The sequence below is a fragment of the Mustela nigripes genome, chromosome 7 (genome assembly GCF_022355385.1).
Source record: "Mustela nigripes isolate SB6536 chromosome 7, MUSNIG.SB6536, whole genome shotgun sequence".
Lineage (NCBI taxonomy): Eukaryota > Metazoa > Chordata > Mammalia > Carnivora > Mustelidae > Mustela > Mustela nigripes.
Window position 1 is genome coordinate 112,667,836 of NC_081563.1, and position 18,451 is coordinate 112,686,286.

The following is an 18,451-nucleotide window of genomic DNA, read 5'->3' on the forward strand; positions in this document are numbered from 1 at the left end:
TTTCAGGTGTTTGCAATCTTTAGATAAGCTATCTAGCTGATCTCCGGCTAGCTGAAGTAGTCTCAGCCTGCTACTTCTCTGCCATCTTGACTCCTCCTCCACATCATTAGTTTTTGATGTAGTGTTCCATGATTCATTGTTTGCATATAACACCCAGTGCTCCATGCAATCTGTGCCCCCCTTAATACCCATCACTGGGCTCACTTGTCCCCCTACCCTCCTCCCTTCTATAACCCTCAGTTTGTTTCCCAGAGTCCATAGTTCTCTCCCCCTCTGATTCTCTGCCCCCTTCATTTTTCCCTTCCTTCTCTTAATGTCCTCCATGCTATTCCTTATGTTCCACAAATAAGTGAAGGTATATTGACCTACTCTGACTTATTTCACTCAGCATAATCTCCTTCCTAAAATAATATTACCTAATAACAATATTAGTGAACAACACACCAAAAATACTATGAACAATGATCAGATGGATCACACCTAAATATAAAATATGAAGCAATAAAGCTTCTAGAAAAAACTGTGGGGGAGGCACAAAACTCAATCTTTTTGGTCTTGGGTTAGCAGACAGTTTATAGATAAGATGGGGAAACACAATCAATAAAGGAAAACATTGATCCATTTGACTTCATGAGCTTTAAGACTTTTATTCTTCAAAAGATGCTGTTAATAAAAAGAAAAGGAAGGTTATTGACTGGGACAAAATAATTGTCACGTGAAATCTAATGAAGGACTTGGATTGGGGACAACTGCCTGTTTGTACTAATCAAGTTTATAATCGATAGCTTCTTTCAGGCTGAGGTTTCAGAGAGAAGTGATTGCAGCCCAGACCTGAAGGGCGGCAGCCATAAGGCATTTACTGTCCGGCCCTCTAAAAAGAAGTTTGCAATGGCTGAGAGGATATTTAAAGAACTGTAACAACAAAGCAGCAAGAAGATGGACAATCACATTTTTATGTGCATAAAAAAGATTTCATCAGAGCTCCACTGAAGAACATGTATTTATGTCAATTAGAGTTTTGCTGATACTATATATATATATATATATATATATATATATATATACACACACACACACACGTGTGTTTGTGTGTATTTAAAAACTGCTCTGTCCCAATTAGAACAGCTTTATAATATGTTTCAATACCTCTTTTGGGCAAAACTTCCCACCTCATCTTGTTGTTCAGAACTGCTATGGCTCTCCTTGGCCCAGATGCAAGTTAGAATCACTTTGTCAAGTTTCATTAAAAACCCTCTTAAAATTATGATTTGATTGATTTCACTTTGTATATCCATGTGTGCAAATTGACATCTTTCTGACACTGAGTTTTGCCGCTCACGGACATGAGGTGTTTTAGATTTTCTCTGATGACTTTCAGCTCACCAGTTTACAGGGCTTTTTGTTTTTTTGTTTTTGTGGTTTTTTTTTAGTCCCATGATGTGCTTTTGCATCCTTACTTAGAGCTATCTATTTTTTTTTTATTTCTTTTCAGCGTAACAGTATTCATTGCTTTTGCACCACACCCAGTGTTCCATGCAATCCATAGAGCTATCTTTAATACTTTCTGGTGTACAGAATCTTTAAAATTATCATATGGTCTCACTTATTTGTGGAGCATGACAAATAGCATAGAGGACAAGGGGAGTTAGAGAGGAGAAGGGAGTTGGGGGAAATTGGAAGGGGAGGTGAACCATGGGAGACTATGGACTCTGAAAAACAATCTGAGGTGTTTGAAGTGGCGGTGGGGTGGGAGGTTGGGGGAACCAGGTGGTGGGTATTGGAGATGGAATGGATTGCATGGAGCACTGGGTGTGGTGCAAAAATAATGAATACTGTTATGTTGAAAATAAATAAAAAGAAACTTTAAAAAATATATTATTACGGGTTTGTGACTTCTGTATGAGAATGTAATTGAGTTTTGAACATTGATCTTCTATCCATCAGGTTTATCACACTCAGACTACTGTACGGACATTCCCTTCTGTGTAACTCTTACAACATCAATCATCTCACCTAGGTTAGTTTTTACCTTCATTAAAGTTACACATGCACATGCTTCAACAGGCAAATAGTTCTATACTTTCTATGTGTGAAAACTGGAGTCTCCCGACCTCCCACTATTTTCCACCTCCCAGAGGCAACCATTTTCCACTCCTTTAATTGATAATTTTTAACTGATTCTTCCAGATTCTATAACCAGATCTCATAGAGCATGCATATATTTTCTCTTCTTGACTTCTCACCCATGGGCATTATTAACTGTCTTCCCAGTGGGAAGATGGATGATGGGGATGCAATGCTCTGTTACTATGGAAACAACACTACATGTGCATATTTCTACCCTACCCCCTTCATATTTTAAATTTAGATAATGTCATAATTAGTGTCCACATTATAATGGCAATGACATTTTGTTTTATACTCAATCCTTTTTTCCTTCAAGATTTTATGTAAATCAGAGTTAGTTTACATATAGTGTAGTGTTAGTTTCAGGGGTAGAATTTAGTGATTCATCAGTAACATATGACACCCAGTGCTTATTATATCAAGTGTCTCAACCGTGTAACATTCCAAGCTTTTGTGTGTGTTGATCTGCTCATGTGTTGGGTAACCAACACCATATTCAGGGTACAGAACAATACCATGGCCCCAGAGCTCACCCTTGTGCTAGCCTCTTTTATGACATCGAGCCCCACCACCCAAACCTCTGGCACATGCCAATATGTTTTCTATAACTTCAAGAATATTGTGGAAGTGGAGTCCCACAGTATGGACATTTTAAGAGTGATCTTGTTCACTCCACATAATGCCTTTGGAATCTCACAAGCTGTGCACATGTAAATAAGTTATTCCTTTTTATTGCTGTGTAATATTTCCTGGTAGGAATACACCACAGTTTGTTCAACTGTTCACTTATCACTGGATATTTTTGCATGATTCCAATTTTTTTTCCATTATGAAAAAAGCTGCTATAAACATTCACACAGAGACTATGTGAAGCTATGGCCTTCATTATGCTCAGATAAATGCCTGGGAGAGTAATCTCTGGAACATATAACCCACTTCCTCTCCTGAAAGAGGGAGAAAAGATGTTTTTTGTTGGAGGCAAGCACATACAACTTTTTTTTTAATGATTTTTTTTTAAGTAATCTCTACAGTGAACTTGGGACCCAAACTCACAACCCCAATATCAAGAGTTGCTTGCTTCACAAACTGAACCAACCACATACCCTAAGCAAATACAGATTATGAAGTCCTCACTGAACTGTGCATTTGGGCTAAGTTTACTATTCCATCAATAAAGGGTTGGAATAAGGAGTCGTTTCTGGAGCTGACCTCATTTGACCCCCAAATTTCCTGGGCCCTTATGAACCCATTTCTTTCTCCAGCTCAGTAACTCTTATTGGAAGCTGGTGCAGAATGAGGCCACAAGCCAACCACCCCCAGGTGTCCAGAGCTCAGGAGATGGGACACAGTCCCCAACTGCTGATCCTTCTTGGCCTGGGGCTCCCAAGTAGAGAATCACCAAGAAGACCTCAAGATGTGGGGGAGGATCCCAGTGCAGAAAACAGCCCCAGGTGGGCAGGAATCATCATTTCTGCTGGATCTGTCCACTCTCTCTGAAACATAAGAAGAATTTCTTCCAAATTTTTTCTTGTGATTGAGTTCCAGTTGCAAAGCCCCGTGGTCTGAGACATTGCAGGCAATAATCTCAGTATTTTGGTATTGGTTGAGACCTAATTTGTGACCCAGAATCTGGTCTATTCTGTAGAAAGTTCCATGTGCACTGAGAAGAATGAGTATTCCATTGGTTTAGGGTGGAATGTTCTGTATGTATCTATGAAGTCCATCTGTTCCAGTGTGTTATTCAAAACTCTTGTTTCTTTGTTGATTTTCTGCTTAGATGGATCTGTCCATTACTGAGAGTGGAGTGTTGAGATCTCCTGTATTAATGTTTTATTATCAATATGTTTCTTTATTTTGGTTAGCAGTTGCCTTTTATAGTTGATTGTACCCATGTTGGGACCATAGATATTTACAATCGTCAGATCCCCACTATAATGATATAGTGTCCTTCTGTATCTCTAACTATGGTCTTTAGCTTAAAATCTAATGGATGAAAGACCTCAATGTGAGACAGGATACCATCAAAATTCTAGAGGAGGGCATAGGCAGTAACCTCTTTGACATTGGCCACAGCCACTTCTTTTAAGACATGTCTCCAAAGGCAAGGGAAACAGAGGAAAATGAACTTTTAGGACTTCATCAAAATAAAAACTTCTGCACAGCAAAGGTAACAGTCAACAACAAACAAAGAGACAACCCACGGAATTGGAGAAGATATTTGCAAATGACACTATAGATAAAGGGCTGGTATCCAAGATCTATAAAGAACTTCTCAGGCGCCTGGGTGGCTCAGTGGGTTGGGCCGCTGCCTTCGGCTCAGGTCATGATCTCAGGGTCCTGGGATCGAGTCCCACATCGGGCTCTCTGCTCAGCGGGGAGCCTGCTTCCTTCTCTCTCTCTGCCTGCCTCTCTGCCTACTTGTGATCTCTGTCTGTCAAATAAATAAATAAAATCTTTAAAAAAAAAAAAACTTCTCAAACTCAACTTCCAGAGAACAAATAAGTCAAAAAATGGGCACAAGATGTGAACAGACACTTCTCCAAAGAAGACATACAAATGTCTAATAGACACATGAAAAAATGCTCATCATCATTAGCCATCAGGAAAATTAAAATTAAAACCATATTGAGATATCACCTTAGACCAGTTAGAATTGCAAAAACTGACAAGAGAAGAAACAACAAATGCTAGAGTGGTTGTGGAGAAAGGGCAACCATCTCACACTGTTTATGGGAACACAAGTTGGTACAGCCCTTGTGGAAGACAGTGTGGTGGTTCCTCAAAAAGTAGAAAATTAGAGCTACCCTACAGCCCAGCAGTTGCCCTACTGGGCATTTACCTCAAAGATACAGATGTAATGAAAAGAAAGGCCACAGGCACCCCAGTGTTCATAGCAGCAATATCCACAATAGCCACACTGTGGAAAGAACCAAGATGCCCTTCAACAGATGAATGGATAAAGGAAATGTGATTCATACATACAATGGAATATTACTCAGCCATCAGAAAGCATGAATACCCAACTTTTGCATCAACATGGGTGGATGTGGAGATTATACTGAGTTAAATAAGTCAGAGAAAGTCAACTATCATATGCTTTCACTTATTTGTGGAACATAAGGAATAGCATGGAGGACATTAGGAACAGGAGGGAAAAAAAGTTGGGGAAAGGGATCAGAGCAGGATACCACCAATGAGAGATTTGGACTCCAGGAAACAAACAAAGGGTTGTAAGGGGTGGGGAGTGGGGGGATGGGTGAGCCCACTGATGCTTATTAAGGAGGGCACGGATTGCATGGGGCTCTGGGTGTTATACGCAAACGATGAATCATGGAACAGTACATCAAAAACTAATGATGTACTATATGGTGACTAACAAAACATGATTATAATTAAAAATTTAAAAAACCAAAATATAAGAAGTGGCCCCTCTTACCATGTGAGGCCTCCCTGCCTGATGTCTGTTTCACAATCCAGAAGCAGATCACTGCCTCACCACCCTGTTACTGCATCATAGATGCTTCCTTCCTCTTCTATCACAGATGGGGCGGGCTGTTTCTCCCCACAGAACAGAGGCCCCATCACCCTAGCATACACATTTGCAGAAAGCGGGACCCTCAGGCCTCCACAATGTGCTCTCTTCCTCATCTGCTGCTGGTTCTGCTGTTGGGACTCACAGGTGAGCACTGCCTTGAGGGAGACTCCCCTTTCCATGCCTCCTCAACCACTCCCTGCCCCTGGGCATTTAGGGCCTCGAAGTAAACACAGGTGTGCTACCCAGACCCTCCGCAGAAGGCCTGCCTTGGAGCTAGGACTGTACTCCTGACTTGCAGATGGGGAAACTGAGGCAGAGAGAGCAACCAGCTCAGTGCCACCTACTTAAGTCAGTGGAGCTACTGGGGTTCATGTTCAGCCCACTCAGCTCCACAGCTTAAAACACAAGCATAACATCTTGTTAACCATGTTATGCTGAATGGCTCTTCAGTGGAGGCCATGTGCAGAAACATCAGAAACAGAGAGGCAAACAGAAGGAGAGATATCCCACAACAGAGGCAGAGGTCTCCCGAGTTCCACTGTGCTGTGTGTACCCCCAAACTCTTGTTAATGATGTGCTGCATGTTTCCTAGGTGGCAAATCGTTACTGAAGTTTAACATGTACTATAATTTCACTTAATGAGTTTGTGTTTCTCAATGTCTCCAGAGACTAGCTAGTCACCAAGGCAGGAAACCCAGCTGAAAATTCAAAAGCGTCAGTGCAACATCATTGAGCCTCTCTGTGTCTTTGTTTCCTCAGTTGTGATGGGATCTCCCTTTACAGGCTCGGGCGAGGGCTGCTACTGGTCGCACTCTCTCAGGGAACTGTTGTGCCTAAACATGTGAGGAGACGCACAGGATCATGGCAGGATGAGTAGACCACTGCTCTGTTTTCTCTCCAGGTGTGGTGGGTGAGGCGGGGCTGCAGGTGATATAGCCTGACAAGTCAGTGTCTGTCACAGCCAGCCAGACAGCCACTCTGTGCTGTACCATGACCTCCTTGCTCCCCTTTGGGCCAGTTCAGTGGTTCAGAGGGGCAGGGCCAGGCCAGGAGTTAATCTTCAGTTTCAAAAGAGGCCACTTCCCCCGAGTAACAAATGCTTCAGACGTCACAAGGAGAAACAACACAGACTTTTCCATCCGCATCAGTAACTTCACACCAGCAGACACCAGAACCTACTACTGTGTGAAGTTCCTGAAAGGGACTCCTGATGATGTGGAATTTAAGTCTGGACAAGGCACTCTGGTCACTGTGAGCAGTGAGTATGGCCTGGGCCTCCTATGTCCCCTGGTTGTGATAGCAAGTCAATAAGAATGTCCTCCATTATCTGACCAACAGCTAAGAATCAGGCCTTGCGGTGGGCGTCCCCGACTTCAGCCCCTTCCATGAATCAGAGAAGTTGAGGCCTGGGGAGGTCCTGATGCTTGCTCAAGGCCCCTGATAAATGGTGGGAAAGTCTAGAACCCCAGTCTGTGGGTCCACAGCTGTCGCCTTTTCCAATCTTGACCAGCCCTCTGGTTCCAGGGATGAGGGACTTACAGTCTAAGAGACTTGCCTGGTCATATGACCCAATCTTACTCCTGCCTCCAGAGAGTGTCTCCTCCATGTGGCTGACTCTTCTCGACTCAACACTAACTGAGCACCTGCTTTGCGCAGGCTCTGGTCTGTGTGCCAGGGAAGTAGAAAACAAAACAGGGAAGGGCTCCTTTCTCATGAAGCTCACCTTCCCTTCCATTCCTGTGGACGAATGCACCCAGGGCAGGTTGCTGGGATATGTCTTTCTTTCAATGTAGAAGAATCATAGTGAGAAGAGGTATAAGCTCACTGTTTACACTGAGAGCCCAGGATGGAGAAGTTGCCAGAGGCTGTGTATTTATTGTGGGTCTGTCCGAAAAGGATCGTGCAATTCAGGTAGTGAGTCCCATAAGAGCACTGAATCTCCCCTCAGCTCCTGGACATAGGCATGCAGGTGGTTTTATCCTGATTGTGCAGGTGTTACAGGAGTTCCCAGTGGTATGTTGCTTGACTGGGCACCAGTGCTAGTATGTGGCTCCAGCACCAGATAGATCTGTTCCTCCTGGGAGAGCTCTCCTTCCTCTTCCTCAACCTGCCCACACAGGGGTTGCCCTGTTTGAGAATGGTTGAAGCTGGAGGGACCATCTCAGCCCATTTACAGATGACACTGAGGCTCAGCAGATCCGACCTGAGCAGGGGAGTGAGCCACAGCCTGACTCACAACCCTGCCCTCTGCACACTCACTGCACAGGTCAAAGTGGGAGAAAGTGCCCACCCTCTCCTTGAAGCTTTTATAAATCTTGTGTGGTTCTCTTTTTCAGCAGTAAACATTAAGAAAATACGGGAAGAGGTGGGCTAGCTTTGCACCCCGAGATCAGACAGGTATGCAAACATCTGGTGAAGTGTCGAGCCTGTTCCTGGAGGACACGTCTTCTCACATGTAAGAGCATCCAGAGTCTTTTCCCAGTTGGGTTGTGTTTCTCCATCACTGAGCAGCCTGGGGCACAGGCCTGACAGAGCAGAGAGGCCCCCACAATCCCAGCAACACCGGACACCCCATTCCTGGCTCTGAAGACAAAGGATGATTGGGAGGCTCAACCTGGAGGGCATTCGGCTCCATCAGCGAGAATTCACATTCTAGACTCAGCTGTCAGGACCCCACATCTTCCCTCTCTTGTTGTTGAGTCAATATGTCTGGACACGCGGAGGGACCCCTCCCCATAACCACTTGCAATGAGAATGTCAGATGGAAAAGGAGGGTGGCTGTCACTGTCGGGCTGGAGAAGGTGGGACATTTATTCTGTTGTGGATGAGACAGCTGGAGACGACAGGAAGTCCCCTTGGGATACAATGACCGTTAAGGAGCAGTCCTGTTGTAACTGGACCAAAGTAGCTTGGCTCCTTGGTGAGGGAGAGACAGAGACCACCCAGGAGAAGTTCCCTTACAAATCTGTCTTTGTTTTATAGGTAAGGGATCACAGGGAATTATTTCCAAAGTCATAATGCAGAACAGGGGCAAGTAGGCTCTCCATATTAGGGCTGGCACGAATATTCAGAGGGGGATTTTAACACTATAATGAGACTGAGGTTACTGTCAGCCACTCTCTAATTCATCTGCTCTTTTCCATCTGCATTTCCAGTGATAAATTCCAAGCAAAACTACTTGCATTCCCTTAGTTGCCTCTCCCTGCAATCCTGGGAAGGAGAAATGCATCGTGTCCCATGTCAGAGGAGGAGCCATGCTGTGCCACAGCCCCACTTGGGGTCAGCTGGCCAGCCTGGTTCTGGCTTTCTTGGGGGTCCCCTGTCCCCTCCATTCTGTTGCATACACTCTCTGACCTCAATGAGGTTTGCAGGGAGGCTGCTAGTAACGGTTGATGCCAGCAGTCAGACCCATCAAAAACGTCCTTCCTGTGTCCAGATTGATGGGAAGCCACCAGGCAGAGAAGTGAGGGGGGGGGAGTTGAAATTGGGCCTGCAACTGCACCTTGGACCTGCCCCTGACTCAGACTTTATCTCTGGAACCTCAGGACCTCCTCTGTGTGAGGATGAGAGGACACAGCCTTCCACACAATCTCAGAAGGGTGGCGGGTTCTCCATAGCGCCTCACACGTATCCTGAGTGCTAAGGACCACAGGCATGCTTACTGTTCACAACTGCTCCTCTTGTAGCCAAACCCTCTCTCCCTGTGTGGTGTCCGGCCCCGAGGCCAGGGCCTTGCCGGAGCAGCCAGTGAAATTCACCTGCAAGTCCAATAGCTTCTCCCCCAGCAACAGCCAGCCAACCCATAGTTCTTGAATGAACCCATAGTTCTCATTTCCAGAATGCCAGGAAATGGCATTACACCAGCTTACACCAGCCCTGGTCACTACAGTGAGGTTTCAGCAGTGACAAGAGCAGGCCAAATCAACACCTACCCTGCTCTACCTCCCACAGGGCTGGGGGCCTCATGACCAGCTGGCAGATGGAGATCCTGGTCCAAACATGCCCACTGGAGCTGGCTTTCCAGCCCCCAACCAGAGAAACTCCACACATCAGGTGACCTGGGAGGGAGACTCTCAGATGATATGAGAAAAGAGAAAGCTCACTGTGGGTGCTGCTCGATCTACCTGTGTGAGAGCGTGAAGGAGGCAGGACTGGCTAGGGAGATGTTGACACAATTCAGCATGGCAAGCCTCAGCCACTGACAGAGAGGTAGCCAGGTGAATGCTCTTTGTGAGTTGTTTTAAATTTAAAGGATTGGCTTACCCTCTGTACCCCACTTCCTCCAGCCTTCTGCTGCCGGCTCCCCTCTAGAAACAGGAGCAAACATGGGCAATACAGCTCTTTCACCTCAGAAAAAGTCCAGGGGCCCCACCCAGAAGAGACCTGTTATTCTCTAACATGCCAGGGGCAAATATGGTGAGGCCCTACTCTTTCCTTTAAGATTACTCTATATATTTCAAACAAATATTTGGATTCTTTCAATTCAAATATAAAAACAAAAATGGGTCTATGTATAAAATAACAAAATCGGAAGCTGTCCTTCCAGATCCAACAATCTATGTCCAACAGAAAGACATCAGTTAACAGTGGCAATGGGGTCCAGGTGAGCTGGATGGTGCTTGAAATTCTCCTGAGCATTAGACTGCATTTTCTTGCCTCCTGAGGGTATTGTCCAGCAAGCAGGTCTCCTGAGGTCAGGTCATTGTGAGGACTCCCTCCTCACCTCTGTACACGGGAGTCGTCAAACTGTGTTTATGAAGCAAAGCAGGGCAGCCTTGCACCCCACTGACCGTGAGAACAGTTCTCACTCCACTTGAGGACAGGTGGACACTTCGTCCTATGACCCAGAGAGTTTGACTTTGTCCTGGTCCAAAGACAAGGTCTCAGAGTCATCCTGCAGGCCAGCAGTGAGGGGTTTCCCTGGGTCTGAACCACCTCATCTGTCCACCATCTGAAAACTGAAACTGTTGGCTCATCAGAAAGAGGCTGTATGACCTGCCCCATTGGGTGTGAGAACCAATCCAGTAAACCAACCTTACCCATTCCTGAGGGCTCGTTCTTCCCACCTCTTCCCCCAAGAAGGACACCTGGCAGTGAGAAAGGGGTGAGTGAGCTAAGGAACATCTTACCCTGAATTCTGCCTTGAGCAGGGGAAGAATTCATGAGCTTCAGAGCGTTGATAAGCCTGAGTCACTTCAGATAGAGTTGTTAGGTCCATTATTAAATGAAATAAGACTGAGACAAAGTGAAAGTTATTTAAAGCTTTATTTTATGATAAGTATTAGAAGTCAGACTGACCGGCCAGGGCCGTCTCTGAAGAGAGGGACCATCCCCAGCTTACAGGCTTAAGAATTGACTGACTGACCGGTCAGGGCTGCCTCCAAAGAGGGTGACCCCTCCCCAGCTTTCAGACTACCTTTTATAGAGCAAAGTCTGGCCACACATAGGTGGCCAATGAGATTGTAGTCATGTTAGGTCACACGCAGGTGGCCAATTGAATTATAATTTACCCTATAGTAGCTGTTTGACCTAACCTATTACTCTGGTCAGAATTGGTGCTCAAGATTGGCACCCAAACAGCGGGGTTTACATTCTTTGGTGGTTAGGGGAAAAGTATGTGTGTTTCTTACTGATTGGATGTCTCCACCTGGCCCGACTCATCCTTGTATTCTGGGCTCTGTTATCAAGAACTGGCCGACCTGGCCTTATATTCTGGGCTCTGTTATTAGGAACTAGCTGACCATACTTTACTGGTTTCCCAGACTTGATTCTAAGTAAGTTCCTTGGGGTGGGGGTGGGGGCCCGGGCGGCAGGGTCAGTTTAAGTTTTACTGCACAAACAACAAAATGGCTTTTAACCAAGATGGAGTCACTCTGGCTAAATAGGTCCTTAGAGAGTAAGTGGAGGACCCAGAGAATGAACTCCAGTGTGCCCTCCTCTGATGGTGCCTCCTATCCCTTCTTTTGCAGAGTCAAGGCCATCTACTCCATTCCTGATGGCTGTCACCCTGGGCCTGAAGCTGCTGCTGCTCATCACTATCTCTGCCATCTATGTCCACAAGAAGCGAGCACCGGATTTTAAGTTGTGGGTCAGGGAGGACAGGCCACGTTTAGTCCCAGAAAAGCCAGGTCAGGGAGAGGGGCAGCCCATAGGTCACACGGGGTCAGCACCCAACTGGAGTCAAGAGTATGTGACACATCTCAGGAGTCTCAGGTGTCCCAACGACCTGAGGTGTTGGTGGAGGGGGCATTTAGCCTATAAAATGTGGGCAGGGTCAGAGGCTGTCGAAGAGTGTGGACAGAGTGCTAGGGTTTCTGGGAAGGAAGTGGGCAGAGGGGGCTGAATGAGAGGCAGCTGGGTGGGAGGAACCCTTGGAAACCATCACTAGATTATGGAGTACTGGGGCTCCTTTGGGCACAAGACATCCACTTTTAGAGGACTGCTGACAGGTGCCAGAGGGCTGCTCTGAGGACAGCTTCCAATGACCCTCTGTGGGACATACTGGAGGGGATGGGGATGGGGGTTCAAGTCCCAAGAGAGAAAGCTTAAGTGTCAGAGTCCTCTATCAGGGCTGCCTGTCCTTTCACAACAGGTGTCCCAGGAGGAAAATAGCACCGAGGACATAAGAGACGGGGAACATTTCTGGAATGATGATCATATAATCAACTGTGAACATGTGACCCACAGATCCTCCCTTCCTCCCCTACCTCATGGCACCCTCAGTCTCTGCTGCCTCCTTCCTTCCTGGAGGGGCCCAGCCAAAAACAAGGAACAACTAGAAGCTTCCCAACTCTGTCCTAATACCTTGCTTCTTCCAGAGACCCACCTGCCCACAGTCCCTTCTGCTCCTTCTCACAATCCTTGATGACCCTAGAGCTGGGTCTTCATACCAGGTCCTCAGCAGGGATCATGGGAACTTGCTCTGGGGACTGATGCATAGATATCTGTCTGAATGTGAGAAACAAGTCCCACCTACACATACCAGGTGCCTCTCATTCATCTTCTGGTAACTATGGCCATGAACTACATGCTCATGTCCACGTTCTTGGGAATTATTTCTATCAACTCCCAGATGTTCCCGACTTGTTGAGGTTCTTCACTGGGTCTTAAATAAAATGAATCTCATCCTGGTTTGAAGAAGAGAAATGATTCTCCTTCCTCTTTGCCTACATGTCCTACTCCTCAGTCCCAGGGACAAGATGCCCTTCTCCCTGTGATGGGAACACTAGCTCTTCTGTCACCTTCATCCTTCCCAGCCCCACTGCTCATGTACATGAGCTGGCAGTTGAGAAGCCTGGAGCCATCTTCTGTTTTCTTACTTTATATCCCATATTCAGTTCTACCTTCAGATGTTAGATCCAGTGGCCAGATGGTAAATGTGAAGCAGTCCACTCAGGGAAAGGAAAAGAAGCCTGATTTGTAGTGCTCATGGACTTCTGTGGTGTCAACACTCCCAATATGACCAATGGCAAGCTAACAGTGTTTAACAACTTGCTTGAAAAATTCCCAAAAAGTTCTCAGGAGTGAGTGTAAGCCTCCTCCCAAAACCAGTGAGCTCCACACAGAATCTGTACACTGCTCACCCCAAGGCTGCTCCCTGGTCCTGGCCACCAGCACACCTTCCTGGACCATTCCTCGTCTCTTACAGGTTCTCCAGTTTCAGCTACAGTGATTCCATGGCAATGGAAGTCAAACTGTGTCATTCCTCTGTTTCTTCCTCCTAAAGATCTGCATGACACTCTCTTCCTCTTTGAAGCTCTGTTTAAACATTGCCTTATTAAAAAGTCCCTTCCATAAACCGCCCGGTATAAAATATCAAGTCCTTTCTCCCACTCTGTGTTCTCACAGTTCATAACCTAATTAAACTGTTTCCCTAGAACTTAGGATTAGCTGACATGATAAATGGAGGCAGTGCTCACTTTGCACAATAGTGCAGGACAGAACAATGATGGTGCAGCTGAAACCATGCAAAGTGATCTCAACAAACCGGGGAGAATAACAATTTTTATGTGACCTTTAAAAACATTTTTTAAAACACAGAAACTTTCCAAATGTCAATGATGAATGTATAGGAAACTGAAAAAAAAAAAGAACCATTATTTGTTGGGTGTATTGTCATTTCAAATATTAGAAACACTGAAAAGGGAAGCATTTTGGTTTTTTTTGTAAAGACTCTTCATCAGTAGTTTGCACAGTGCAAGCCTTATTCTGATTACATGGTTGACCATATAGGGCCAACATCTGAATTACCTTACTTCAGTCTCAATTGGGATTAGCTTCCACTATTCCATCCCTTGTACTTTCAATGTTATGAAATCCTTACAATATGAATTTAAATACTTCTGGTGTCACAACCTTGGGATATTTTCACCCTCCCTCCCACCACCTTCTTCAAGGATGTGGTAAGCTTGTCTCACTCTGCTCCTCCGCCTGCATATCCACACACTGGGGACCAGCACCCCATCACCATTCCCGTGGCAGCTACACCTTCATGAGCCCCACTCCCATTCAATTTGAACTTTACCTGAAGCCTCATCTTTTCTCTTTTCCCTATCATACTTTCAGCTTTGTGCCAATTCCCTTTGGCTACTATTCACTTGTGTATAATGTCCCTGGGTCCCTTGTTGGGAGACCTGGAGACAACACAACCACCTGCATTGCTGTCTGTGGTAAAGTGAATAACAGAGTCACAGAGAACTACCACTTCTGGCTTTAAAAGACGTGATGCTTACTTATCCTGATGAACACCTGTTGGCTACATAGATATTTGCGGCCTGAGGGGAGCAGCTGACAGCAAAGTTTGTACTTCATGTACATAATTGCTCATGAAAAATTCCTTCGTGGCAAATGAGTTCAGAGACTGATGGTATTTAACTGACCTGTGGTGACTGACATTCTTCAGTCTGCACCACACAAACTCAGTCCTCAGTTTCCAGTCAATGATGGCCCTGTGTTAGGCCATCACATTTTTAAAACATAAATTGGGGAACATGTCATTGAAAACATCAATTTCTACCAGATGTTGGATTTTAACATACCATTTCACTTTATTCAATACTGGTACATGTACCTAAAACCATTTCAATAAATACTACTATCTCTTCTTTGTGTTTGAAAGTTCTATCAGAAATTCATATGCTCCAGAAAGCAAGCAGGTGGATTTTCAAAAAACAAAACAATAACCCACTGATCGGAGTACAGGATCAGTTACAGGAACCTTCTGGAAGAGCTCCCAGTGGCCAATGTGCAAAAGTTTGGGCAACAAATAAGTAAAGTGTATCTGGTTCTGTTATCATCTAAATGTTCAAGTCCCCACAAAACTGAGTGTTAGAATCCTCAATCCCACGGGATGGTGTTGGTGGGGGGTTGGCTCCAGAAGGTGGGCAGGTTATGGGTGCTCTAGTCTCATGAGTGGGATTAGCCCTTATAGAAGAGACCCCCTCGCCAGGGATCCCAGTCACTTCAGCCATGTGAGGAGACAAGGAGAAATCTGTGAGGGCCGTGTCTCAACCACACTGGTTCCATGATCTCAGTCTCCAGCCTCTTCAACTATGAACAAGAATGTTCTTTTGTTTCCTAAGCACCCATTCTGGGGTGTTTTGTTATAGCTGCCTGAATTAACTAAAACCGATTATAACCGCACATATAAATATCTTTGGACCAATATTGATATAAGTAAATAACTGAAAAAATTAATAAACTTTGCTCTCCTCTACAGCACAGTTCCAAATGATTTTTGTAGACACTTCACCCTCAGAAGGGAGCTTAACTGCATACTCCTGGAGTGCAGGAACTGGTGTGACTCCCCTTCAAAGATGACAGAATGGCAAGGAGGAATAGGGAGTAACTGCAGAGGGAAGACCTGACAAATACAGTCCAGCCAGGTGATCACAAGTTCACCAATAGTCATAAACCACGGCCACAGTGTGCTCCCTGATATAATGTGATGAAAAATGACACTTTTCCACATGACCTTCCTCCCCAAAACCACTCCCCCAGTCTGTGTATGAGAAAAGCATCCGACAAATTGCAGTGAGGGACATTCCAACATATATTTGAGCAGCACGCAAAACTGTCAGGCTGTTGCTATCAAGGAAAGTCCAAGAAGCTCTCACAGCTGAAAGGAGCCTAGAGAGACATGACAAGAAAATGTAATGTGGTATACTGCATGGAATTCTGGGACAGAAAGGGACATGGAGTGAAACCCAGAAAAATCTCTTCTGGACTGAATACTTGTACCTCTCCAATGCTCATGGGATTTGGAGGTGGGGACTTTGCAGATAATGAGGTCATGAGGGTGGAGTCCTCATGAATGGGATCATTGCCTTCATGAAAAGGGGCCAGACAGCCAGCTCACTCCATTCACCAGGTGAAAACACAAGTAGTTGGCATTCTGCAACTTCAAAGAGAGATCTCATCACAACCTAACTATCATTGCACCCTGATCTCAGACTTCCAGGCTCCAGGACTGTGGGAAATAAGTTTCTGTTGTTTCAAGGCATCCAGTTTATGCTGATTTGTTATAGCAGCCCAAGCTAAGACAAAGTCAAACTACGGATTTTGGTTAATAACAGTGTACCAATATTGGTTCACTAATTATAACAGATGCAACAAATAACTGTAAAATGCTATAAAGAGAAGAAACTGTATGTACCTATATATTGGAACTCTGTGTGATTTTTTTCCAATTTTTCTCTAAATGTAAAACTGTCCCAAAAAAGTAACTCTATTTGAAAAAAAAAAAAATGTCAACATCTTGTCCTCAGATGGATCTCTGCCTCTTGCACTCCCTTGGCAAAGGCAATTCGAGGAAATGTGTGTTGGGGAGATGTCTGTGTTTCTATACCCAGATTTTATCTTACTTCCCAAGTCTAAGGTTCCTCTTCCTTTCTCAGGCCTCTGTCCTCTGCTAGAGCTCACTCCAAAGCCTGGCACCCAGAGATCCAAGAACAACCTGCTTCTCAGTCCCCCATGATATTCACCCTAAATGTTTCCAATTTCTTCCTTTGTTGAAGATTATTTGACCATGGAGTGATTGCTATTGCTAGGACATCCAGTATTATGTTGAGCAATAGTAGCGAGAGTGGGCATCCTTGTCATGTTCCTGATCTTAAGGGAATGGTTCTCAGCTTTTCTCCTTTGAGAATGATATTCACTGTGGGCTTTTCATAGATGGTTTTTGTGAAATTGAAGAATGTTCCCTCTATCCCTATATTCTGAAGAGTTTTAATCAGGAAAGGATGCTGTATTTTGTCAAATGCTTTTTCTGCATCAATTGAGAGGACTATGTGGTTCTTGTCTCTTCTCTTACTTCTGTGTTCTGTCACATTGATTGATATGCAAATGTTGAACCACCCTTGCCTCCCAGGAATAAATCCCACCTGGTGGTGATGGATAATCCTTTTAATATACTGCTGGATCCTATTAGCTAGGATCTTGTTGAGAATTTTGGCAAACTGTGGAAGGAGCCAAGATACCATTCATCAGATGAATGGGTAAAGAGGATGTAATCCATATATACAATGGAATATTACTCGGCCATCAGAAAGGATGAATACCCAACTTTTGCATCAACATGGGTGGAACTGGAGGAGCTAATGCTAAGTGAAATAAGTCAAACAGAGAAAGACAATTATCATATGCTTTCACTTATTTGTGGAACATAAAGAACAGCATGGAGGACATTAAGAGAAGGAAGGAGAAAATGAAGGAGGTGGAGAATCAGAGGGGGAGATGAACAGTGAAAGACTATGGACTCTGGGAATCAAACTGAGGAGAAGTGGGTGGGGGGATGGGTGAGCCCGGTGATAGATATTAAAGAGGGCATGGATTGCATGAAGCACATTTTTTGTTATAGGTAAACAGTGAATCATGGAACACTACATCAAAAATTAACGATAAACTATATGGTGACTAACATAACATAATAAAAAAAATTATTAAAGAGAACTTCTTCACCCTGTAAATCATGGGATGAGAGTACAGCACAGGAGAATACAGTCAACAGTTTCAGAATAATACTGTGACTGTCTTTTTTCCACTGCATATTTTTTCCTGCTTTGTTGAAGATTATTTGACCATAGAGTTGAGGGTCCATATCTGGGCTATCTACTCTGTTCCACTGGTCAATGTGTTTTTATGCCAGTGCCATGCTATCTTGGTGATTACAGCTTTGTAGTAAAGCTTGAAATCAGGCAACATGATGACCCCAGTTTTGTTTTTCTTTTTCAACATTTCCTTAGCAATTCAGGGTCTCTTCTGATTCCATACAAATTTTAGTATTGTTTGCTCCAGCTCTTTGAAAAATGCCGGTGGAATTTTGATCGGAATGGCATTGAAAGTATAGATTGCTCTAGGCAGTATAAACATTTTAACAATGTTTATTCTTCCGATCCATGAGCATGGAATGCTTTTCCATCTTTTTGTGTCTTCTCCGATTTCTGTCATGAGTGTTCTATAGTTCCTCGAGTACAGATCCTTTACCTCTTGGGTTAGGTTTATTCCCAGGTATCTTATTGTTCTTGGTGCTATAGCTGTGGAAAGAACCAAGATGCCCTTCAACAGACGAATGGATAAGGAAGATGTGGTCCATATACACTATGGAGTATTATGCTTCCATCAGAAAGGATGAATACCCAACTTTTGTAGCAACATGGACGGGACTGGGAGAGATTATGCTGAGTGAAGTAAATCAAGCAGAGAGAGTCAATTATCATATGGTTTCACTTATTTGTGGAGCATAACAAATAGCATGGAGGACAAGGGGAGTTAGAGAAGAGAAGGGAGTTT

General features: G+C 44.5%; 1 protein-coding gene and 1 pseudogene across 1 annotated transcript in view; both read left to right on the plus strand.

The window, feature by feature from the left end:
- LOC132022694 (signal-regulatory protein beta-1-like) overlaps positions 1-980 on the plus strand; it is a 39,886-nt gene extending 38,906 nt beyond the window's left edge. Inside the window, exon 6 of the mRNA XM_059407929.1 lies at positions 786-980. Within this exon, the coding sequence (XP_059263912.1) occupies positions 786-835 (50 nt within the window). The 3' untranslated portion in view covers positions 836-980. The remainder of the gene's footprint in view (positions 1-785) is intronic.
- Positions 981-5,757: 4,777 nt separating this feature from the next.
- LOC132022414 (signal-regulatory protein beta-1-like) overlaps positions 5,758-18,451 on the plus strand; it is a 21,900-nt pseudogene continuing 9,206 nt past the window's right edge.